The sequence below is a fragment of the Prionailurus viverrinus genome, chromosome B1 (assembly GCF_022837055.1).
Source record: "Prionailurus viverrinus isolate Anna chromosome B1, UM_Priviv_1.0, whole genome shotgun sequence".
Classification (NCBI taxonomy): domain Eukaryota; kingdom Metazoa; phylum Chordata; class Mammalia; order Carnivora; family Felidae; genus Prionailurus; species Prionailurus viverrinus.
The window spans coordinates 142910761-142937910 of record NC_062564.1 but is presented as its reverse complement, the minus strand read 5'-3'; the positions used below and the strand labels follow the sequence as shown (position 1 = coordinate 142937910).

At 34.9% G+C, this 27150-nt stretch overlaps 1 protein-coding gene across 7 annotated transcripts in view; it reads right to left on the bottom strand.

Annotated features, from left to right (window-relative positions):
* The window catches only part of CNOT6L (CCR4-NOT transcription complex subunit 6 like), a 119270-nt gene that overhangs the window by 42900 nt on the left and 49220 nt on the right, over window positions 1-27150 (bottom strand). For 6 of the 7 annotated variants that reach the window (XM_047855548.1, XM_047855544.1, XM_047855545.1 and 3 more), the window contains one exon: window positions 5051-5140. In XM_047855548.1, coding sequence (XP_047711504.1) covers window positions 5051-5140 — 90 coding nt within the window. The remainder of the gene's footprint in view (window positions 1-5050; window positions 5141-27150) is intronic. The other variant, XM_047855547.1, reaches the window with a different exon arrangement.

Here is a 27150-nt window from a genome sequence, read left to right as displayed (position 1 = left end):
ACTACAGAATATTTGCTTTTTCAAGCACCCATGTAACATTAGCCAAGACAATGAAACAAACACCAGTAAACTGAAAAGAACTGAAATAATGCAGAATATGTTTTCCAACTGGTCCCAAACTGGAATCAAAGAATGAGTAACAGAAAGAACAGAAAATTTAACAACACATTCTAAATAACCCATGAATGAAAGAGGAAGTCTCAAAGGAAATTAAAAAAAAACACATTAAACAGAATGAAAATGAAAATACAACATATCAAAATTTGCAGGGTGCAGCTAAAGTAGTTCTGAGAGGGAAATACATAATGCTACATACTTGGATTTATAAATAGAAAGGATTTAAAATAAAAAATCTAGGTTTTCACTTCAAAAACAAGAAAAAAAATAAACCCAAAATAAGACAGAATTACTAAGATATAAGGAAACAGAACATTAAACATAAGAGAAAAAGATATACTGTGCAAATTTTAACCAAAAAGAATTTGCATAGCTATTTTCATATAGCTATATTAATAAAGTAATGAGAAGTACATAATGAGCTGGTAAACATTACAAATAACCAGAAAGATAAGATATGTGAAAATAAACCCTCACTATATGTAATTAATAAGAACTACTAGGAACAGGGGCACCTGGGTGGCTTGGTAGGTTAAGCGTCCAACTTCGGCTCAGGTCATGATCTCACAGTCTGTGAGTTCGAGCCCGCGTCAGGCTCTGCGCTGACAGCTCAGAGCCTGGAGCCTGTTTCAGATTCTGTGTCTCCCTCTCTCTCTGCCCCTCCCCTGTTCATGCTCTGCCTCTGTCTCAAAAATAAATAAACGTATAAAAAAAAAAAAGTTAAAAAAAAAAAAAAGAAATACTAGGAACAAAGAAGCCCATTACATGATAAAAGAATCAATCCTTTTGATCCCTGCAAGAGACATAAAAAATAAACAAATCTATAATCAAAACGGGAGATCTTAACACAGCTATCACTAATGAATAAAAATCAGTAATTATCAAGTATGAAATATTCAGGCAATTAATAAACTTAAACTAATATATATAGAATGCAGCACCAAATAAGTACAGAATGTACATTCTGTTTAAGTGCATACATAACACTTAGAAAAATTAAGCATATGCCGCCTAATAAATAAAATCTTTAAATTTTTTTAAATAAATTACTCTCTGACCACAATGGAATTAAGGTAGGAACCAATGACAAAACATCTCCTAGAAATAAGGAAATTTCTAATTGATTAATCTAAGAAACAATGATGAGAGCTATTAGATAATATACGGAACTGAATGATAAAAAATCAATACAAATTGAAACCTGAAGAATGCAGCTAAAAGCCAGATTTAAAGAGAGATTTATAAATAAATACTTTGGGAAAAAAACAAAGTATAAAAGTTAATGATTTAGATATTAAAAGGTTAGAAAAAATAACAGTAGATGAAAGTCCAAGGAATAAAGATTTAAAAAACACTGATATCAGGGGCGCCTGGATGGCCCATCAAATATCCAACTTTGGCTCAGGTCAAGTTGGAGCCCTGCATTGGGCTCTGTGCTGACAGCTCAGAACCTGGAGCCTGCTTTGGATTCTGTCTCCCTCTGGCTCTGCCCCTCCCCTGCTCGATCGCTGGCTCATTCTCTCTCTCTCTCTCTCTCTCTCTCTCTCTCTCTCTCTCTCTCTGTCTCTCTCTTCCCATCTCCCTGTCTCTCTCTCTCTCTCTCTCTCCTGAAAATAAACATTAAAAAAAAAAATTTTTAATCACTGATGTTAAAAAAATAATAAAAGAGTATTACTAAAACTAAAAATTGGCTCTTTTTTTTCCCCCAAAGAAATATTGCTAAATACCTGCAGGCAAGACTATGCATGAAGTAAATAAAAGCAACACAAATAACTAATATCTGGAATATGAAAAAGAGACAACACTATCAAATAAACATTAAAAGATATTCTGAACTTCATGTAAATAAATTTGAAGATTTTTTTAAAAAATTAAGATTTAGATAAAATGGGAAAATTACCAAAAAATACAACTTTCAGAAACTGATAAATGGAGTATCAGAACAGTACTATAGTTATTAAAGAAACTAAATCAGCAATTGAAAACTTCCTTCAAAGAAACCCCAGACTCTGATGTATTCTACCATACATTTAAGAAACACCAATCATAAATATTCTCTTCCAATTAACAGAAAATAAATTTTGTGATGCCTGTATAATCTTTATACTAAAACCTGACAAGAATATTGAAGAAAGGAAAATTATTGATCGATCTCACTTAAACTTACATGCAAAAAATCCTAAGTAAAATATTAGCTAACTGAATAAAGGGATATATAAAAAGGATAATACTATACTGCAACCTACTTGAATTTAATACAAAGGTGGTATAGCATTAAAATCAATGCATTTACCAAATTAACAGCATAAAGGCCAGAAAACATATTCTCATCTTAAGAAAAAAAAGCATTTGATAATATTTAACATTTGTTCATATTAAAAAATGAAAAACTCTAACTAGGAATAGAACTTCCTTAATCTGATATATATAAAAACTACAGTGAATGCCATACTTAATCATAATTTCAAAAAGCTAATAAATTTTGAAATTAGACAAATTATCACTACTGTTAGCACCTACTAAAGATCTTAGCAAGTACAATAAGGCAAGAAAAAGAAATAAAAGATAAGAATTAGAGAGTAATGAAAGTGTTGTTATGTGCAATGACACAATTGTAGAATTAAAATAAAAATACCTTAGGATTAAGAAGATTTTAGTGAAATGGCTGAATATGTATTTATCAAAGGCACTTTCAAGTGTTCAGCAAGGTGTCTGAATACCAATAAATATACAAAACCCAACTGTATTCCATAAATGAGCAATAATAATCTTACTGAGATTCATTTTCAAAAAGACCATTTATGGGGCGCCTGGGTGGCTCAGTTGGTTAAGTGGCCGACTTTGGCTCAGGTCATGATCTCGCGGTCCGTGAGTTTGAGCCCCCCGTCGGGGTCTGTGCTGACAGCTCAGAGCCTGGAGCCTGTTTCAGATTCTGTGTCTCCCTCTCTCTGACCCTCCCCCATTCATGCTCTGTCTCTCTCTGTCTCAAAAATAAATAAACGTTAAAAAAAAAAAAAAGACCATTTATGAGAGCATCAAAAACTTCAATACCTAGAATAAATGTAATAAGAAATGTAAAGAATACTACACAGAAACCTAAAACTCAATATCAAGAGAAATTAGAGAAAGCACAATAAATGAAAGAATATTCAACACTGCTAGATTAGAAGATCCAGTGTTGTAAACAGGTCAATTTTTTCCAAAGCGATCTATAGATTCAGTATAATCTCAACCTAAATTCCTATATTTTGGGGGAGGGGAGAAACCTGAAAAGCCAATTCTAATAATTTTAATGAAAATACAGGGTAAAGAAGGATGGGGGCAAAACTAGCTTAGACTTTAGAATCAAATCAAGATGGAAGGCTTACTCTACTGAATCTTAAGATATCTTATAAAAATGCCATAATTAAAGACACTGTTATATTATCATAAAGACAGAATTAAATAGAGAATACAAAACCCCAGAAACAAACCCATACATACAATGACAATTTATCACAAAGATGGCACTAAAATACAGTAATGAAAGGACAGTCTTTCCCATAAAAGGCTCAAAGTCAAATGGAAAAGTTATGAATATAGACTCCTATGATATACAAATTTCAATTCTAGGAAGATGATAGCTCTAAATGTTACAAGTACAAAATGAAGTTTTTAGATATAGGAAAATATATTCTTGAGCTTGGGGTAGGGAAAAATTCTTAAAAAGGACACAAAAGCAATACCATAATAGAAAAGCTCAATAAATTCAATTATGTTAAAATGTTTTCTGTTCATCAAAAAACAAATTAAGAAAGTGGAAAGGCAAACAAGAGCATGGGAGAAGATGTCTGCAACATATATGCCAACAATGACTCGTATCTAAAGCACTGAAGACCTCCTTAAAAATTATATACACACAAACCCCAACACATGCCATATGACTGGGTCAAGTGGCTACATCTATATTGACAAAGGAGAATTGTATTTTTAAAGCAAAAAGGAATTAGTGTACACATACTATATATACAGCTGAATTAAACTTTTAGCTAGTCTTAATTTGTTACTGAAAGAACCTCTCAAGTTTATTATCTCTCATCAATCGACTTTAGTTTTTATAAGCCAAAAATATTTGCGATGATATTAATTTGGTTTTACATTATTGTAAATATCACCATTTTTAAAAAATTTTTACGTAGGTGTCTTCTATGATGGAGATAATTAAAAAAAGTATAGACAACATATTGTGATGATGGCCTGAGGCTGGAATCTAGATGTCTCTGTTTGGGATTCTATATTTTAGAAAGACATTATTCCAAGAAAAATATCTGAATTCAAGCATCTATACATTTACTCATATTTTGAGTGCTTAAGCAAAAACAAGTTTTAAGTCAAATACTTAATAGACTTCTTATATTACAAAAATTTCTATTTGGAATACAACTATTTTAGTCAGATACATTTGGTGTTCTTAATCAAAATCCTGCTTGCAAAATTTCCCCGAATGTGTAGTGAATCAAACTTGTAATTTTGTTCACAAAAAAATGTGTACAGTGTGTGGGATCCATGTAATCTGCTTACAATTAATAACTATGTACCTGTGATCAAGAGAATCTTGTGTTCACAGCTCCAGCATTAACCAGCTGTGTAATTTGGGAAAATCACATTTTATTCTCTGAATCTCAGAACTTGCATCTGTGCAACCAGTAAAAATTCCTACCTCCTAGGTTCTTTAGAGAGATTAAATAATATAACTAAAGCTCGTAACATATTGCTTGGTAAATAGAAAGTACTCGGTATATGAAAAGATTGTCCCACTACCATGAAATATAGTAACTCCAAAATTGTAAAAAGTTATAAAAAAAAAAAAAAGGTCAGATGCTCTTAAGCAACATGTGACATATAAGCTAGCAGTAATACATGTTGAGTTCACTATTTTGTCATTAAGACTTACCTGCAAGATTGTCAAGCATGAAGTTCAGTAGCTTTCGGGTTCCATCTGGGTCCTGGTATAAATTGAGAATATCCTGTGATAAAGGATTGCCTAAATCAGAATACAAAAATAAAATCTGTAAGACTTGCAATTGTTAGGACCAGACAACTGTATGCAATAAAACAAAATACTAATTTTCTAAAGTGAATGTTACAGTATTTAATGTTACATTAATTTTAAGAAATTATGTGAATTTAAAGAAATACTTTAAGACAGTCATAAAGAAAAATTTCAGAAAAGTTACTTCTTTCCAGATTTCACTGTTTATACTAGCTACCTACAATTGGTTTGCCAAAACCACCTATATATGTAAACATATATATTAAACTTAGTCAATTCTGAAGTATTATCACAAATCAGCACAATGAATTAACCTTTATAAGTTCTGTTTATCTTTGAAGACAATATTCTAACTGAAAGACAAATAGTCCTGTATGAGAAAGAATGAATGATATCATTAAAAAGGTGCATCCATCAATAAATAAATAAATAAATAAATGAATGAATGAATGAATGAATGAATGAATGAATCAGTCAGTCAAGGTGCATACTAAAATATTTGGGTAGTTTAGTACATATACTCAAAGTACTAGCAAAAAAAATCATGGTCAATGAGTTAGGCAGATTATAGCTAAAAATAAAATTGTTGAGCAGAAAAAATACATTCAAAGAAACTATCCAAAATGCATCAATAAGAGAAAGATATAAAATATGAAACAGTAAAAATATGTGAGTTAGAATAAGAAATCTTGGGGTGCGTGGGTATCTCAGTCAGTTGAGTGTCCAACTTGTGATTTCCAGTCAGATCATGATCTCATGGTTTGTGAGATTGAGCCCTTCACCAGGCTGCACACTGACAGCTCAGAGCCTGCTTGGGATTCTCTTCTTTCTCTCTCTCTCTCTCTGCCCTTCTCCCTGGTCATGCTTGCTGCTCTCTCTCAAATTAAGTAAATAAACTTTAAAAAAATAAAAATAAAAAATCTTAACATATATTAAGTTGGAGCTCTAGAAACAGAGAATAGGACTTGGGTCTCTAGCTCAACATCTAAAGAAAGAAGCTGGAAGTTGTCACTCTGTCCCCACAGTTAAGATCATAAGGCAAACTGCTGCCCTAAACACAAACAGGCACATACAGAGAATCACAGCCTAGTGGCAGCTAAAGTCCAGATAAAGCAGCCCAGAAATGGAACTAGTAATAGCTGAAACAGGTTAAATCATAATTGACAAATTGTCAGAGGCTTGGAAGACATTAACTAGAGAATTAAAAACTCAAGAAGGAACACAGTCTTAGGAATATCCAACATTCTCTGAGTTTTACTTCCAGGAGACCGACCAGGTTTTTAATATAAAGACTGGATAAAAATTCCCCTTATGCTTCTGGTAGGAAGAGTAATGCTCTCCTTAACAAGTCCTGCATGCAAGGCAAACTATTTTATGAGTATAATCAGGTGAAGTTTTACCATTTAATGTTAGGTAAATACCCAACACTCCAGCCCTCTCTAGCCTAATTTGGGGTGGAGAGAACAGGAAGGAGATCTAATTCAGGCCCATTTTTAATGGGACTGAGACCTAATCATAAAACTAATCATAAAAAGGGACTCTTCCTCCCCTTCCACATCATGCAATCACATCAGTATTGTTTCTGTATAATAACAGCTGATTATGGTAAACAGAACTAGAAGCTCGGAGTCCTTTGGGAAAACCCAAAGGCAACAGGAGATAAAAACAAGAAAACTGGAAAAAAAATTTAGATTCTGACATACGGCAGCCAACAGGAAACAAGTCCTGTTGGAAAGACAGTTTAAAGAGAAGTGAGAAGACACATTACTTAAATAGAAAAAGGCTGCAAACTTTCACAAGATAATTTTTAAAGAATGAATAAACTGACAGAAGAAGCACAACGTATAGCGAGAAGTACATGAGGGGCGCCTGGGTGGCGCAGTCGGTTAAGCGTCCGACTTCAGCCAGGTCACGATCTCGCGGTCCGTGAGTTCGAGCCCCGCGTCAGGCTCTGGGCTGATGGCTCAGAGCCTGGAGCCTGTTTCCGATTCTGTGTCTCCCTCTCCCTCTGCCCCTCCCCCGTTCATGCTCTGTCTCTCTCTGTCCCCAAAAAAATAAACGTTGAAAAAAAAAATTTAAAAAGAAGTACATGAAAGGATTTCATTTTACATTGTACGGCAAACTTGTGAAGGACAATTGTAAATAGAAAGCTTTAAAACCCTTTGGGGAAAATAACCAGCTACTTAAAAACAAAACAAAACAAACACGGTAATGGTAATAAAATTCATTAGCAAGAATGGAAGCTGGAATAGAGTGGAATAGTATCTCCCAAGACTGCAAAATGGTGTTTAAGACTTCAACACTCCTCCACTAGTTATCAACAGAAAAAGTAAACAGAAAGTCAGTAGAGATGGAAATGAGAAAAACCTGTCAACCGATATGACGATATTTATATATTACTCATACAGAGGAAAATACATGATCTTTTCGAGTGTACACAGACATTTACCAAGACACCATTTTCTGGACTAGAAAACAAACTGTGACACGTTTAAAAGAAGTAAAACCAAAGCATACTGACCATAATAAAACTAGAAATCAACAACAGAGAACTAAAAAAACTCCAGGTATTTTGAAATTAGACATCACTCACACACACACACACACACACACACACACACACACACACACACACACACACAATGGGGCACCTGGGTGGCTCAGTTGGTTAAGCCAATTTCAGCTCAGGTCATGATCTCATGATTTGTGAGTTCAAGTCCCTCAATGGCTTTGTGTGGACAGCTCAGAGCCTGGAGCCTACTTCGGATTCTGAATCTCCCTCTCTCTGCCCTCCCCTGCTCGCTCTTGTTCTCTCTCTCTCAAAAATAAACATTAAAAGAATTAAAAAAAAAAAAAAGAAATTAAACATTATACACTTCTAAGTAATCTATGGGTCAAAGAGAAAGTCACAAGGAAATTTAACTGAACTAAAATGAAAATACATCATCAAAATTTGTATGATGTACCTAAGTTAGTGTCTAGAGGGAAATTTATAGGATTAAGCTTTATTTTAGAATATAAGATCTAAAAGCAATGACTTAACTTCCAAATTAAGAACCTAAAAAATGAGCAAATGAATGCCAAAGAAAATAGGAAGAAGGAACAACAAAGAGGAGACATCAATAAAATTTATAACAGAAAAACAAGAGACTACTACCAAATCTAAAGCATGATACTTTGAAAAAGAGGCAAAAAATTTTTGATAAACCTACATTTGATCAGAAGAAAAAAAAAAGACACAACTCACCAATATCAAGAATTAAAGATTAGGAAACAGCCCTCTTTAATGCCTTGAGGCATTAGGAGGATAAGGAATATTAAGAAAACTTTAGGTCCTTAGGTTCAACAACTTAGAAAAAAATGACAAATTCCTTGAAAGACAGAAAATACCACCCCTCACTGAAAACAGAAATGGATAGAAAATGAAGCCAAAAATGGCAGACTAAGAACTTCCAAAAATTTGCCCCTTCGTAAGAACAAAAGGGCAGAATAGCAGTGAAGACAGTAATTTTTGGGGTTTAGATAACTTCTGGTCCCTCACTGCCAGGGCAGCTTGGCAACCACTGAAGCAACCAAAACTGAGCTCCAGCCTTTCAAAGCCTCATTCAAATGACTAGTCATTTATCTCTGACTTCTTTGCTAGTGGTTCCTTGACTCTTGCCAAGTGCTAAAAGCTTTCAACCTGAATGAAGGGTAGTGGAGAGTGTTAAGGCATGTTTGAGGAAACCATTACTGGTAAATGCTTACTTATGCTAACTTACGGCTGCCTGAGGTCATAGAAACAGGTAAGGCAAACAACAGACTAACCTAAATGCTTAAGAAAAGCTTGGGATAAGAGCTTAATAAGGGTTCTGAAATGCTCTGATAGGGGCACCTGGGTGGCTCAATCTGTCAAGCTTCCAACTTCGGCTCAGGTCATGTCTCACAGTTCGCATATTCAAGCCCCACATCAGACTCTGTGCTGACAGCTCAGAGCCTGGAGCCTGTTTCAGATTCTGTGTCTCCCTCTCTCTCTCTCTCTCTCTCTCTGCCCCTTCCCGGCTCACACTCTGTCTCTTGCTCAAAAATAAACAAACATTAAAAATAAAAAAAAAGAGTTTGAAAAGCTCTGACATATTCCAGGTACTCTAGGAGACCATAACTGTGGGGGCTCTGCATATGCTTATGAAAGACCAAAAAATAGTGTACTTTCACCTTTTCCTGATCTTGAGGCTGTGCATAAGTAAGAAGTAAAGGCTAAGGCAGAGTGGTATACTTCTTGGCTGATTACTGACAGCATTTCCCAAAACACACAAAGAGCCACGTGGCCAAGATTGGAAGATTCACTGGTTCCAGGAACTTTAAAAGATCTATGCCTAAGCATTAACTGAACACTAAACTGAAGAGAGATTTCAATATAATTACATGATAAAAAAAATATGAAATTTACAGAATTAGTTCTGAAAGTCACTAAAGGAACAAACAACAAATAACCCTGGGAATAGGAGGTATCATAATTTCAGAGTTGCCACATTATTTAAAATGTCCCAGTTCTTAATGCAATTACAAAGGATGCAAAGAAACAAGAGTATGTCTTATAACGGGGGGGGGGGGGGGGGGGGGGGGGCGGAAACAATGAATAGAAACTGTCTCTGAGGATAATAAAAACTGTACCTGAGGACTATACTACAAGTCTTTCAAAACCTATTTTAATATGTTCAAAGAGCTAAAGAAAACCATATCTAAAGAAAGTATGACAATGATGTCTCAACAAAGAATATCAAAAAAGAAATCAAAATCACAAAAAGTAACCAAATAGAAAACAAAAACATCAACAAGATATATGCACCTGTATGTTCACTGTAACATTATTTATAATAGCTGAGATATGGAAACTATCCATCTACAAATAAAAAAAAATTGGTATGGTAGGCAATGAAATATTATTTACCCATTAAAAATGAAGTTTCCCATTTAAGACAACATGGAAGGATCTAGAGAGCATTATGCTAAGTGAAGTCAGACAAAAATAAAAATACCATATGATTTAACTTATATGTGGAATCTGAAAGAAATGAAGAACACACAAACAAAAACAGACCTTTATATACAAAGAACTGCTGGTTTCCAGAGGGGAGCTGGGTGAGTGGTAGGAAACATCAATGAAAGAGATTCAGAGGTTACACCTCTCGTTATAAAACAAGGAGATCACAGAGATGAAAAGTACACCATAGGGAATGTAGTCAATAACACTGCAATAACCTTGTATGGTGACAGAGAGTCACATTTACTGTGGTGAGTATCCTGTAATGTGCACAATTGTCAAATCCCCAAGCTGTACACCTGAAACTAATATAACATTGTATGTCAAGTATACTTGGATAATAAAACTTAAAGAAAAAACAGAAACACACAGATATCAGAAAGAAACTATTGGTTACCAGAGGTGGGAGGGATTAAGGGCAGGCAGAATAGATGAAGGGGATTAAAAGGAGCAAATTTCCAGTTACAAAATAAGTCATGGGAATGTAATGTACATCATAGAGAATACAGCCAATAATATAATACCTTGTATGGCAATCAATGGTAATGACTTATCATGGGGATCATTTCATAATGTATAAAGATTTCACATCACTATGATATATACCTGAAACTAACAGTATTACTGTATGTCAATTATACCTCAAAAAAATAAGTAGCTCTTCTAAAACTAGGTAAATAAACACAGATTTTAAAAAGCAATAATTTCTATTATTTTTCAGCAAAGTGCAGGAACAGGAAGGAAGTAGGACAGGTTTCATGTTTGTTATATCAGCTTTGGGACTGACTTTCCTAAAATTTAGGCCAAAACAAAGTTCACATCTCTTCTGACAATAAATGTGGATACTCATGTAAGATCATTCAGTTGACATACAACATTTGGTGTTACCAAGATAGCCACTTAAAGAACCACAATGCATTAAGAAAATCTTTCAGGAAAAACAAAACAAAAAAACCCACTTCTGACAGCATAAGAACAATTGAGGAATTTTCAGGGATAGTCACCTCCAGCTGAGAAAAGAGTAAGCACAGGGAAACAGAATCAGGAAGATAAAAAGAATGAAGCAACCTCATCTCTTCTCTTGGTTACTGCTACATTTTCCTATAAGCACTGTCTACCCTGATAATACAGACTGTTATTCTTCTGAAGATGGGCAGATCTCAGTGATTCAAACTAGTAAAATCATTAAGAATCACATTAAGCAAACACCTGGATAAAAGCCAAACTCAGAGAAATAGCAAGTATACTTGCGGATTCCAGTGGCTAGGGGGGAGGGAAGCAGGAGACATAATGGTTAAAGGTTACAAAGGTCCAGTTAGGAGATTAACAAGTTTTGGGGGCCTAATATACAGCATGGTGACTATAGTTAATTACACTGTAGTATATACTTGCTAAGAGAGTTAAACTTAAAAAGTTCTCAACACAAAAAATACATGGTAATTATGTGATGAGATGGAGGTGTTAGCTACAAGTATGCTGATAATCATTTTGCAATATATAAGTGTATCAATACACTGTATACCTTAAACTTACACTGTTATATCTCAATTACATCTCAATAAATCCAGAAAAAATAAAAACATTAAAAAAATCAAAATATTAAAAAAGAAACCAAACAGAAATTATTAAGTTGAAAAGTACGATGAAAATAATTACTAGAAGGACTCAAGAGTAGTAGTGGATAGGCAGAAGAAAGGACCTGTGAATTTAAAGACAGGCCAGCTAAGGTTATAACAGTCTGGGAGAACGGGGGGGGAGGGGGGGGGGAGAAAGGAAAAATAAATGAACAGAGATTAAAGATATACCAGCATACAAGAAGTATACCAACATTATGTAGGATGGGAAACCCAGAAGAGGAAGCGAGCAAAGAACAAAAAAATTTGAAAAAATAATCAGGAGCATCCCAAATTTGATGAAAAGTATTAATATACACATCTAATAAACTTAACAAACTCTAGGTAGAATAAAGTGAAAGAGATCCACACTTAAACAAATTATAATAAAACTACAGAAAATCAAAAACAGAATCTTAAAGTAACAGGAAAATAGCAACACATCATGTACAGACAATCAATAATATTAACACTGTATTTTCTCATCAGAAACTGTGGAGGTCAAAAGGCAGAAGAATGACATATTCAAAGTGATGAAAGAAAAAAAATGTCAACTAAGAACTTTATATCTAGCAAAAATATCTTTCTTAGATAAGGGAGAAATTAAGACATTGCCAGATAAATAAAAACTGAATGAGTTTGTGGCTAGATCAGTCCTATAGAAAATACTAAAGGGATTTCTTTAGGCTGAAATGAAACTTGAATTCATATGATTAAATAAAGAATGCCAATAAAGATAATTACATAAGTATAAATGAAGATAACATAAATACAATTAGTGTTTTTAATCTACCTAAGAGACAACTGCATACAGCAATAATAATAAATCTATGTTGATGGGCATATAATATGTAAAGATAATATTTATGACAATAATAGAATAAATGAGAAGCAAATGGAGCTATAGGTGCAACGTTTTTTATATTATTGAAATTAAGTTGCTATTAATCCAAATTAGACTACTATAACTAAGATTTTTATTGTAATCCCTAAGGTAACCATTAAGAAAATAACTCAAAATAATATAGGCAAAAGAAACAAGGGAATTAAATTGGTACACTGGAAAATACTCATTTAACCAAAAAGGCATTAATTGGGGAACAGAGGAACAAGAAGAACCTAACACATAGAAAACAGTAAAATGACAGACAAAAATCCTACCTTATCAGCAAACACATTAAATGTAACTGGATTAATCTCTGGTTAAAATGCAGAGATTAGCAGAATGAATAATAAAAAATAATCCATTATATACTGTCCATAAAAGACATACTATATATTCAAAGATACAAATAGAATGAAAGTAAAAGAACAGAAAAGGGTATGCCATGCAAACAGAAAAGAGAGCTGGAGTAGTTATACTAAGAAAGGGATAATCTCAATGTCCTTTATCAATGAAAGAAACTAAATAGTTAAAAACTTTCAACAAAGAAAATTCCAGGACCATATGGTTTTACTGGAAAATTCTACCAATAATTTAAGAAAGCAGTATACAAATGTTATTATGCAAACTATTCCAGAAAATAGAAGTGCTAGTAACACTTGGGGCACCCGGGTGGCTCAGTCCTTTAAGCATCTCACTCTTAATTCTAGCTTAGGTCACGATCTCACAATTTGAAGGATCAAGTCCCACGCATCAGGCTCCCCACTGGTAGTGCAGTGCCTGCTTGGGACTCTCTCTTTCCTTCTTTCTCTGCCCCTCTCCCACTTGTGCATGCTCTCTCTCAAAATAAACAAATAAAATACACTTTAGAAGTGTTAGTAACACTCTCCAACCCATCTTATGAGGTCACCAGTATTCCGAAATCAAATAAAAAACATTGTAAGAAAGGCATTACAGCATATGTCTTATGATCATTAATGTATAAATCCTGAACAAAATACTAGCAAATAAAATCCAACAATATATTAAAAAGAATACATAAAGACCAAGTGGTTTTTTTTTTCAAGTGGTTTTTAAAATGGGAACAGAGGTTGGCTCAACATCTGAAAATCATTAGTATAATTCAACACATAAACAAATTAAAGAAAAATTATATGATCATCTCAAAAGTTGTACACAAAGTATTTGACCATATTCAACTTCCATCAATGATAAAAACTTTCAAGCAAATGCAAAACAGAAGGAAATTTATATAACCTGAAAAAGCACCTATGCACCTGACAACTTTTTACTGATATAATTAATGGTGAGAGACTGAGTGCTTTTCCCTAAAATTGAGAACAAGGCCAGGATGTGCACTATCATCACATGTATTTATACTGTCCTAGCCAATACAAGGCAACAAATTAAAAGACTATGTATGGGAAAGAAAGAAATGAAACAGTGTCTATTTACAGAATTTTGTAGGTGTTTACAAATGTTGCAAGAGACAGGGCAACATATTTAAAAATCAGTTGCATTTTAATTCTACAATATCAATGAGTAACTGGAAATTTAGAAAGCAGTATCATTTACAACAGCACCAAAAATATCAAATAAGTACAAATATAGCAAAGTGTTTGTAAGATATTCATGCTGAAAACTATATAACATTAAAGAAATAGAGTAAAGAAGACCTACATAAACGCGAGAGATACACTGTATTCACAGATTGGAAAACATAATCTCAAGATTAAGATACTCAATCTCCTCAAACTGATCTACATGTTCATCACAATCCCAAAAAAGATTTCAGCAGGATATTTTGCAAAAATAAGCTGATTCTATAATTTATGTAGAAATGTATAGCATCTAGAAGTATAAAAGCAAACGTGAAAAATAATCACAAAGTTGGAGAGTGGCCCTATAAAGAAACAGAAAACACAAACCACAGATTAGGAGAAAATATTTGCAAAACACTTATTTTAAAAAAGGATCTGAATCCAGAATATATAATAAACTCTTAAATATCAGTAATTAGAAAAAAGCAACTCAATAATAAAACTAAGCAAACAATGTTAATAGACACTTGAATCAAGATATATAAACACATGAAAAGACACATTGTATCATTATTAAAGAAATAAATGAAATATCCCTGCATTCTATTAAAATGGCAAAAATTAAGAGATTGATAATACCAAGTGCTGACAATGATGCACAGCAACTAAAATTCTCCCATAGTTTTGGTGAGGAAGCAAAATGATACAGCTGCTTACAGAAAACCATTTTTTTTTTATGAAGTTGAGCATACATCTACCATACAACCTGGCAATCCCACCCCAAGTATTTACCCAAGGAAAATAAAAACTTGTTTCACACAAAAATTTGTCTTTAAATGTTTACACAGGGCTTTTATTTCTCATCACCCCTAACTGGAAACCCAAAAGTCCTTCAATTTGTGAATAAAAAACTGTTGTACATCCACACAATGGAATACTACTCAGCAACAGAAATGAATTACTGTTATAGACAACAACATGGATGAATCTCTAATGCATTATGCTAAAGGAAAGAATCCAGACTCAAAAGGCTACGCAGTGTGTGTTTCCATGTAGTATAGAAAGTAGGTGAGAGTAGGTGTTGACTTCAGCAACACAAATGAAGTGAGGGGTGACAGAAAACTTCCATTTCTCAATTGTGATGAGGGTTATGAAACTATAAACAAACAACATCCACCAAAACATTCACCAAAGGGGTGAATTTCACTACTATAAATTGTAACTTAGTAAAAAAGTTGCTGAAAATTTAATTTTTTCAAAAATATACTTAAGGAATAATTTCAAGAGTAATCGCTACATCTAAAAATAGAACATACTAACTCCAAAGCAATAAAAGTATACAGACAAAAGGAAAAAATATTTCTAGAAAGGCAAAAGGGGGGGGGGTGTGATATCAAAAGGTAGAATAGTATAACACAAAAATATTCATAATTACAATATAGGTGACGCAACTGATCTGAACCCACATTAAAAACAACATAAAGCCAGAATGGATTAACAACAAAGTTCAGCTATATACTATTTGCAAGAGATACACCTGAGCATAAGTACACAGAAAGGTTAAAAGTAAACAGATGAAAAAAGATATATTAGACAAACATTAACCAAAAGAAAATTTGCCCAGCTATAATATTAGACAAAAAAAGACTAAGATGAAAATACTAACAAAGGAGGAAGAGGCTCACTACCTAATATCAGGTTCTGTTCACCAAAAGGTATAGTAGTATACAGTATACATAATTAAATAATCTCAAAAGCTATAAAGCAAAAGCTGGGTGAACTAATGGGGGAATGAACAAATCCACAATTTTAGTGGAAATTTTAGCATTAAGTACCTTAATTACTAAAAGAGTAAATAGCCAAAAATTTGTAAAGACAAAAAATCTGAGCAATAAATTTGATCTAGTGGACAAAATATATATTATGACCACTTTCATACAAATAAATTTGAAAAATTAAAAAGCAAACAAATTCCAATACTACACATATGGTCCAACAAAACTGACTCATTAACAATTAGAAATCTTCAATGATCCTTCTAATTACAAATTTTTGGGGTGGTAATTAAATGTTTCATAAAGAAACACCTAGCAGTGACAGCTTTATACAATTATTCTCTATAGAATAATTTATAGAATTATCTCAAGGAACATGTTAGTTGAATCTTATACAAACTTTTCAAAGAGGACAGAGGAAGAATCTTATTCAGGTCTATTTTGCTCATGAGCATATGTTTAAAATTCCTAACAGAAATTTTTTGGAGAGAGGCAGTCCACCAGGGACCCTGTACTTCCCTCTTCATTCTTGGTGAGTATGACAGATGCTGAGGCCTATCAGTCTGATACTGAGCAGTTTCTATAGCTAGCTATACTGGAAACTAGATAGGTTAAGGCAACCATAGTAATATTTCCATGTAACTCTTTGCCCTTTGGGGAATCAGGACTAGCTTTTTGCTGCCTGCTACAGTATTTGCTTCTTCCTTCCAAAGTGCTGGAGTGATAGACGAACTACGCAGGTGCAATGCAAACTCACTGTGTACACAGCACGTGGCTGGTTGGGCCCATCTTATTGTTTGAAGTCATAATGTTCTTTGTCTCTGACCCAGGAGTCTCACTGTCTTCTGCCACTATCCATGAAACAATAATTGGCTAACTTATTAGCTTATAAGAGTAAAAATCTCCAAGCTTTCACAGTCCTTGACATATATTATCAAAATAAATCCAGCATATGAAAGCACCAGGGTGGATTTATCACAGTAAGACAAGGGTAGTTAAATTGGAAATGATGGGGGCACCTGGCTGGCTCAGTCAGAAAAGCATGTGACTCTTGATCACACCGTAGTAAGTTTGAGCCCAAAAGAGGGTGTAGAGATTACATAACAAAACATTTAAAAGGAATAAAAAGTAAAAACTGTACAGATATAATTTATTAACTCAACCTATGAAATGAGAAAAATAATCATTTCATAATCGATGAAAAAAATATTTAATAAAATTCAGCACTTGCATAAATAGAAACAGAAGAAAGCTTCAGAGCACCTGGTTGGTTCAGTCAGTTTAGTGTCTGATTTTGGCTCAGGTCACGATCTTACAGGTTGTAGGTTCAAGACCCACTTCGAGCTCTGTGCTGACAGCTCAGAGCCTGGAGCCTGCTTCAGATTCTGTGTCTCCCTCTCTCTCTCTCTGCCCCTCCCCAGCTTGTCTCTCTCCCTCTCAAAAATGAATAATAAACCTTTTTGTTAAAAAAAGGAAAACTTGGGGCGCCTGGGTGGCTCAGCTGGTTAAGCGTCCGACTTTGGCTCAGGTTGTGATCTCGTGATCTGTGATTTCGAGCCCCGCGTTGGGCTCTGTGCTGACAGCTTGGAGCCTGGAGCCTGCTTTGCATTCTGTGTCTCCCTCTCTCTGCCCCTCGCTCACACTCATGCTGTCTTCTCTGTCTCTCAATAATAAATAGAAGTTAAAAAAAAAAATTTTTTTTAAAAAGGAAAACTTCTAAAAAAAAACCTAAAAAACTAAAAATTATAAAGCAAATATCATTAATGGAAAAATATTAGAAGCATTTATTTTAAAATTTGGAATAGAAACATACCCACCCAGTATTAACACTTCTACTCAACATTATAGTAAAATACCCAGAAATAAGCACGGAAGATTTTGAAACAAAACCACCATCAGCACATTAAAAGATTACCTGCATACAAAACCCAAAGGAATCTGCAGGCAAATTTTAAGAAGGATGAGAATTAGGCAAAAACTTTACTATAAATCAGTTTTTCTTACTTGTATTTCTATACAAGTATTTCTTGTACTTGTATTTCTATACAAAAGCTGTGCAGAAAATTATAAAATTTTATTTGAAGACATTAACTAAGATCTAAATAAATGGACAAGATGCCAAAATTCATAGATAGGAAGACTCAATATATTAAGATGTCAATTCTTACAGAAATCAAGAAACTGATCCCATTTACAACTGCACCAAGAACAATAAAATACCTAGGAATAAACCTAACCAAAGCTTTAAAAGACCTGTATGTTGAAAACCTTAGAAAACTTACGAAGGAAATTGAAGAAGACACAAAGAAATGGAAAAACATTCCATGCTCATGGATTGGAAGAATAAATATTGTCAAAATGTCAATACTAACCAAAGCAATCTACACATTCAATGCAATCCCAATCAAAATTGCACCGGCAGGGGTGCCTGGGTGGCTCAGTCGGTTAAGTGTCTGACCTCGGCTCAGGTCATGATCTCCCAGTTCGTGGGTTCAAGCCCCGCATCAGGCTCTGCGCTTACAGCTCAGAGCCTGGACTCTGCTTTGGATTCTGTGTCTCCCTCTCGCTCCGCTCCTCCCCTACTCATGCTCTGTCTCTCTCTCTCTCTCTCTCAAAAATAAATAAACATTAAAATAAAAAAACTGCACCAGCATTCTTCTCAAAGCTAGAACAAACAATCCTAAAACGTGTATGGAACCACAAAAGACCCCGAACAGCCAAAGTAATACTGAAGAAGAAAACCAATGCAGGAGGCATCACAATCCCAGACTTTAGCCTCTACTACAAAGCTGTAACCATCAAAACAGTGTGGTACTGGCACAAAAACAGACACATAGACCAATGGAATAGAATAGAGAATCCAGAATTGGACCCACAAATGCATGGCCAACTAATCTTTGACAAAGCAGGAAAGAGTATCCAACGGAAAAGAGACAGTCTCTTAAGCAAATAGTGGTGGAAGAAATGGATAGCAACATGCAGAAGAATGAAACTGGACTGCTTTCTTTCTTACACTGTACTCAAAATGGATGAAAAACCTGAATGTAAGACAGGAAACCATCAAAACCCTAGAGGAGAAAGCAGGCAACAACCTCTTTGACCTCAACCACAGCAATTTCTTACTTAACACATCTCCAAAGGCAAGGGAATTAAAAGCAAAAATGAACTACTGGGACCTCATCAAGATAAAAAGCTTCTGCACTGCAAAGGAAACAATCAACAAAACTAAAAGTCAACGTACAGAATGGGAAAAGATACTTGCAAAGGACATATCAGATAAAGGGCTGGTATCCAAAATCTATAAAGAACTCACCAAACTCCACACCCGAAAAATAAATAAATCCAGTGAAAAATGGGCAGAAGACATGAATAGACACTTTTCCAAAGAAGACATCCAGATGGCCAACAGACACATAAAAAGATGCTCAATGTCACTCATCATCAGGGAAATATAAATCAAAGCCACACTGAGATACCACCTCACACTGGTCAGAGTGGCTAAAATGAACAACTCAGGAAACTACAGATGCTGGCGATGATGTGGAGAAATGGGAAACCCTCTTGCACTATTGGTGGGAATGCAAACTGGTACAGCTGCTCTGGAAAACAGTGTGGAGGATTCTTAAAAAATTAAAAATAGAACTACCTTATAATCCAGCAATAACACTACTAGGAATTTATCCAAGGGATATAAGAGTGCTGATTAATAGGGGCACATGTATCCCAATGTTTATAGCAGCACTTTCAACAACAGCCAAATTATGGAAAAAGAGCTTAAATGTCCAACTGATGAATGGATAAAGAACATGTGCTTTATATATATACGATGGAATACTACTTGGCAATGAGAAAGAATGAAATCCTGCCATTTGTAGCAACGTGGATGGGACTAGAGGATATTAATCTAAGTGAAATCAGTCAGAGAAAGATATCAAGTTTTCACTCATATGTGGATCTTGAGAAACTTAAAAAAAAGACCATAGGGGAAGGAAAGGGGAAAAAAATAGTTACAAACAGAGAGGGAGGGAGACAAACCATAAGAGACTCTTAAAAATGCAGAGCACAAACTGAGGGTTGATGGGGGGTGGGGGAGAGGGGAAAGTGGGTGATGGGCATTGAGGAAGGGCACTTGTTGGGATGAGCACTGGGTATTATTGTATGGAAGCCAATTTGACAATAAATTATATTTTAAAATATAATGATAAAAAATAATTATAATAAAAATAAAGTCAATTCTTCCTGAATTGACCTACATATTCAATGCAGCCCCAAAGTTCTAACAACATTTTTGGTGAACTATAATAAATTATTTCTTATGTATGAGGGATTGAAGACAGCCAGACTACCACCACACTGTGAAAGGAAAACATAAGGGAATTCCCAAACCATATATAAAGTCTTAATATAAAGCCATAAAAATGATTATGACAATGTAGTAATTAGTGCAAGGTTAGACAAACTGACTTCTGAACATACAAAACGGAGATCCAAAAACAGACCCTACCATAGCTGATAGATGACTTTCTTGATGATCAGTGAGAAAAGGGAGAACTATTCACTAAATGATAGTGAGATGGTTGGTTATACACATAGAACAAAAACAGGATTACATCAGTCTCTAAATGAGACCCCCTCATACTACATTAAAACATCAGTTCCGGGACGCCTTGGGTGGCTCAGTCGCTAAAGCATCCGACTTCAACTCAGGTCATGATCTGGCGGTTTGTGAGTTCGAACCCCACATGGACTCTCTGCTGACAGTTCAGAGCCTGGAGCCTGCTTCGGATTCTGTCTCCTTCTGTCTCTGCTCCTCCCCTGCTCGGGCTCTCTCTCTCAAAAATAAATAAACATTAAAAAAAAAATCAGTTCCAAAATGGTATTAGAAGTACTGGACAGGTACATGCAAAAGAATAAAACTGGTCCACTTTCTCACACCACACACAAAAATAAACTCAAAATGGTTTAATAACCTCAATGTAAGACCAGAAGCCATAGCATGCCTAAAGGAAAAACAAAGGCAGTCAAGTCCTGGGCACTGGTTTTAATATCTTTCTGAATCTCTCTCTCCTCAGGCAACGTAAACAAAAGCAAAATTAAGTAACTGGACTATATCAAACTAAAAAGCTTTTGCACAGTGAAGGAAACCATCAACGAAACAAAAAAGCAATCTAATGAATAGGAGAAGATGTGTAAATGCTGTATCTATGAAGGCTTCATATACAAAATATACAAAGTACTCTGCAAGTCACACCCCCCCCCCAAAAAAAACTGATTAAAAATGGGCAGGGGACGTGAAAATACATTTTCCCAAAGACATACAGAAGGCCAACAGACACATGAAAAGATGCTCAACATCAATAGTCATCAAAGAAATGCATATCAAAACCACAATGAGCTATCACATCACACCAGTCAGCATGGCTGGTATCTAAAGACAAGAAATAACCAGTTTTGGCAAGGATATGGAGAAAAGAGAAGCCTTTTACACTGTTGGTGGGAATGTAAATTAGTGCATCCACTATGGAACACAGTACAGAGCAATCCCTATCAAAATAACACCAACATTCTACATAGAGCTAGAACAAACAATCCTAAAGTTTGTATGGAACCAGAAAAGACCCTGAATAGCCAAAGCAATCCTAAAAAAGAAAACCGAAGCTGGAGGTATCACAATTCCAGACTACAAGCTATATTATTACAAAGCTGTAATCATTGAGACAGTATGGTACAGGCACAAAAACAGATATGTAGGTCAATGGAACAGAATAGAGAACAAAGAAATACACCCACAAATGTATGTCCAACTAATCTTTAACAAAGCAGGAAAGAATATTCAATGGAAAAAAAACCATCTCTTCAGCAAATGGTGCTGGGAAAATGGGACAGCAACAAGCAGAAGACATGTATGGACTACTTTCTTACACCATACACAAAATAAACTCAAAATAGGTAAGACTTAAATGAAACACAGGAAGTCATCAAAACCGTAGAGAAGACAGGCAACAATCTCTTTGACCTTGGCCACAGCAACTTCTTGACATGTCTCTGGAGGCAAGGGAAACAGAAGCAAAAATGAACTATTGGGACCTCATCGAGATGATTAAAAAAAAAAAAAGCTTCTAAACAGCAAAGGAAACCATCAGCAAAACTAAAAGGCAACCAACCGAATGAAAGAAGATTATTTGCAAATCACGTATCGGATAAAGGGTTAGTATCCAAAATCTATAAAGAACATAAACTCACTACCCAAGAAACAAATAATCCAGTGAAGAAATGGACAAAAGACATAGACACATTTCCAAAGAAGATATCCAGACGGCTAAGACACACATGAAAAGGTGCTCAACATCACTCATCATCAGGGAAATAATCAAAACCAAAATGAGATACTGCTTCACACCTGTCATAATGCCTAAAACGAACAATTCAGGCAGCAACAGATGTTGGTGAGGATGCAGAAAGAGGAAAGCTTTTGCACTGCTGGTGGGAATGCAAACTGGTGCCGCTACTCTGGAAAACAATATAGAGGTTCCTCAAAAAATTAAAAATAGAACTATCCTACACCCAGCAATTGCATGACTAGGTACTTATCCAAGGATACAAGAGTGCTGATTTGGAGGGGCAAATGCACCCCAATGTTTATAGCAGAACTATCAATAATAGCCAAATTATGGAAAGAGCCCAAATGTCTATCGACTGATGAATGGATAAAGATGTGTGGTGTGGTGTGGTGTGGTGTGGTGTGTGTGTGTGTGTTTACATGTATGTATACACACACTGGAATATTACTTGGCAATGAAAAAGAATGAAATGTTGCCATTTACAACAACATGGATGGAACTAGAGTGTATTATGCTAAGTGAAGTAAGTTAGAGAAAAACAAATATGTGATTTCACTCATGTGGAATTTAAGACACAAAATAGATGAACATAAGGGAAGGGAAGCAAAAAATAATATAAAAACAGAGAGGGAAACAAACCCTCTAAAATACAGAGAACAACCTGAGGGTTACTGATGGGGTGTTGGGTGGACGAATGGACAAGGGGCATTAGGGAGGACATGCTGCGATGAGCACTGGGTGTTATATGTAAGTAATGAATCACTAAATCCTATTCCTGAAATCATTATTACATATATGTTAACTAACTTGGATTTAAATTTTTAAAAATTTTAAACAGGAAAATAGTACAGAGGTTCCTCAAAAAGTTACACAGAAATCTAGTACAATCCAATAATTCCACCTCTGCACATTTACCAGAAAATGAAAACACTAATTCAAAAAGATATATACAATCCTATGTTTACTGCAACATTATTTAAAATAGCCAAGATATGGAAGCAACCCAAATATCCATCCATAGATGAATGGATAAAGAAGACAGGGTGTGTGTGTGTGTGTGTGTGTGTGTGTGTGTGTGTGTATGTGTATATATATATATATATATATATATATATATATATATATAAAACAGAATATTACTAAACCATTAAAAATAAGAGATCTTGCCATTTGTGACATGACAGGCATAGAAAGTATTATCCTAGGTAAGTTAGAAATACAAATACCACATGATTTCACTTATATACAGAATAAAAAAGAAAACAAATGAATAAACAAAAAGCAGAATCAGACCTATAAATACAGAGACCAAAGTGATGGCTGCCAGATAACTGCCAATGGACAAAATGAGTGAAGAGGAAAGGCTCCTAGTCATAGAACAGGTAAGTCAGGAGAATGAAAAGTACATCACAGGGAATATAGTCAATGGTATTGTAATAGTGTTACAAGGTAACAGATGCTAGCTACACTGAGGTGAGCACAACTTAATATATAGAGTTGAATTAATATGTTGTACACCTTAAACTAATGCAATGTTGTTTGCCTACTAAAAAAAAATCAACTGACCTTAAAGATATGTGCAACCCCATGTTTACTGCAGCATTACTTACAACAGCCAAGATCTGGAAATAACCTCTGTTGAGAACTGACAGGTAAATGGATAAAGAAGATGTGGCATATACATACAGAAACAGTATTCAGCCATAAAAAAGAATGAAATCTTGCCATTTGTGAAAACATGGATGGGCCTAGAGGGTATTACCCTAAGTGAAATAAATGCTCCATTCCACTCCCTTCCCTTTTCTGGAAACACAGTGCCATTTTATGAGTACTAAAACAGATTAGGAAATTTCAAGTCTTACCTTCCTTAGAATGTAAAGCTACCATTCATTAGGGACATTTTATTCCTGTTTCTAAACCAATCCTGTTTCTACCATCTCAAACTTTGGAAAGATAGCAGAAATGGCTCTGGGTTTCTTTTCTTTTTTTATTCTCAAGTTAGTTAACATACAATGTAGTCTTGACTTCAGGAGTAGGATTTAGTGATTCATCACTTAATATAACACTCAGTGCTCATCCGGACAAGTCCCCTCCTTAATGCTCATCACCTGTTTACCCCACCCCCGTCAACCCTCACTTGGTTCTCTGCATTTAATTTTTTTTTTTTTTTAATGTTTCTTTACTTTTGAGAGAGACAGAGTGTGAGTGGAGGAGGGGCAGACAGACAAGGAGACACAGAATCTGAAGCAGGTTCCAGGCCCTGAGCTGTCAGCACAGAGCTGGACATGGGGCTCAAACACACAAACCAGGAGATCATGACCTGAGCCGAAATCAGATGCTCAACCGACTGAGTCACCCAGGTGCCCTTGTTCTCTGCATTTAAGAGCCTCTTATGGTTTGCCTCCCTCTGTTTTTCTTATTTTTCCTTCTCTTCCCCTATGATCATCTGTTAAGTTTGTCAAATCCCAGATATGAGTGAAATCAAGTGGTATCTGTCTTTCTTTGACTGACTTATTTCTATTTTCCTTAGCATAATAAACCTCCTTGGCTTTTCTGTATTGGATCACCTGAAGAGAAAGTGGTACTCTACCAGAATAATAGATTTTCAAAGAGAAAAGGAATGCAGATAGGTATTTACCTTAGAACAAACTGAAGTTTAATAAAAAGAAACTTATTCATAGGAATGAACAAAGCTAAGTGATAGTTCACGAGGCAGAGCTGGTACCCAATTTGAAGGACTAGAGGTCTAAGAAGAGACTTTAACAAATGCGAATCAGTAAACAAAAGGACACTAGGATCAAAGGCCAGCCAAAAACAGTAGTTTGGAAGACTAAGATTTTAACTAGTAAAATGGATGAAGGACAAAGGAGATAACAGACATTCAGAATGATTCATTCAGTTGATGCTTAGTATAAATTTTATGGGAATAGGTCTCTACATGAGATAATATGGAGTGGGGTATGAAACAGTAAGATAGGGAATATTTGGATTTTCAGGAACATCACATTGTACAAAGGGTAAATCCACTGAGTTCAACAGTAAATTATTCATTTGTCACTGATGTGCTCTCCATCAATATTAGCAGGAAGAGAATGGCTGTTTTGAGGGGTTTTTTTTGTTTTAGTTTTTTTAATGTTTGTTTATTTTTGAGAGAGAGAGCATGACGGGGGGGGGGGGGGGGGCGCAGAAAAAAGAATGGGACGGGACGGGACGGGACGGGACTGGAAGGGAAGGGAAGGGAAGGGAAGGAAAGAAGGAAGAATCCGAAGCAGGCTCCAGGCTCTGAGCTATCAACACAGAACCTGATGCAGGGCTCGAACCCATGAACCATGAGATCAATGACCTGGGCCAAAGTCAGACACTTAACCGACTGAGCCACCAGGTGCCCCAAAAATGGCTGTTCTAATTGATGTTAAAAGAAGCAATGGTTATTCTTAGAGACAAAAAAATTACTACGGTCAGTACAAAAGTGTGAATTTCATACTTCATGAGTCTAATAAGATTATAAAAAATGACATTCTGTAATTTTTTTTAAATGTTTATTTATTTTGAGAGAGAGAGAGAGACCAAGAGAGCACACAAGCACAAATGGGAGAGGAACAAAAAGAGAGGGAGAGACAGGATCCCAAGCAGGCTCCATGCTGTTAATCTTAAACCATGAGATCATGTCCTGAGCCGAAATCAAGAGTTGGATGCTTAACCAACTAGCCACCCAAGTGCCCTCATAATATTTTTTAATAGAGAAGAACAGACTGCACTCATTCCAATTCTAGCTGGATGGCTGTTTCAAGTCTAACATATAAGAATAAGATTCAGCATACAGAGATTAAGGTGAAATGTCCCAACAGTTAAATATGAAATGCCTTGGGGTTAATCTTCAAGAAAATATTTTAGATATAAGTATCCCCTGGTTCTTCATATAGGATAAAAAATATCAAAAAAAAAAGTCCTACAGAGAGAGTAAAAACACAAGACATACCATTCATATAATTATCTAATTTACAAAAGATTAACTATACAAGGAAATCTAATACTATTTCTGTCATGTCAACCAATAATATCAGGATTCTTTCAATTCATATTTAAGCTTCTTTCTTAATACTCCATTATATGACATAAGCAAATGCAAACAGAACATGTTCTCAGAGATTCAAATTGTCTTTGAAGAAGGAAAATAAAATAAGGAAGTGTTTGCTTTATAAGGCTTTGATCAATGTCCATTCCTCATGAGCACAGAGTAAAATATTTAACCAATATAGTACATCTGTATTTAGTCCTCTAACATCAAAATAAACCCTTCCTCCTATGCTATGCCATAAGAGATTATTATAACAAATTTCAGTATTAATATGAATTGAGAATGACTTTCATCCCAAACTGCCTGAGATGAGATTATCAAAGGAACATCTATCTTGGATTGATATACTTTATTCAGAACAATCATTCTCATTAGGTATAGGTCATCTTTACTGTTGTTTTCTCTCTTATAACAAACAATATGTCACTGCAATTTTATCTACTCTATCAAAACCTGATATGGAATATTCTGCCTGGGGTTTACCCTATTAAGTCATTCTTTTATAGGTGGGGTGGCAGGCGGAACTACAGTGTCAATTTAAAATACCTCCTCTAAGAAATGTAAGAATTTTACAGAAAATTAAATATAAACTATATTTAAAATTTTTCCCCATACAAATTTGTTAAAATGATGGCAGTATGATGAAATGCTGAAGCTCAATTTGATACTGAAGAACCACTTTACTTTCAAGAGAAAGTATAATTACATTCTCAAAATTATGCGAAAACCTTACCTATATTGTAACCA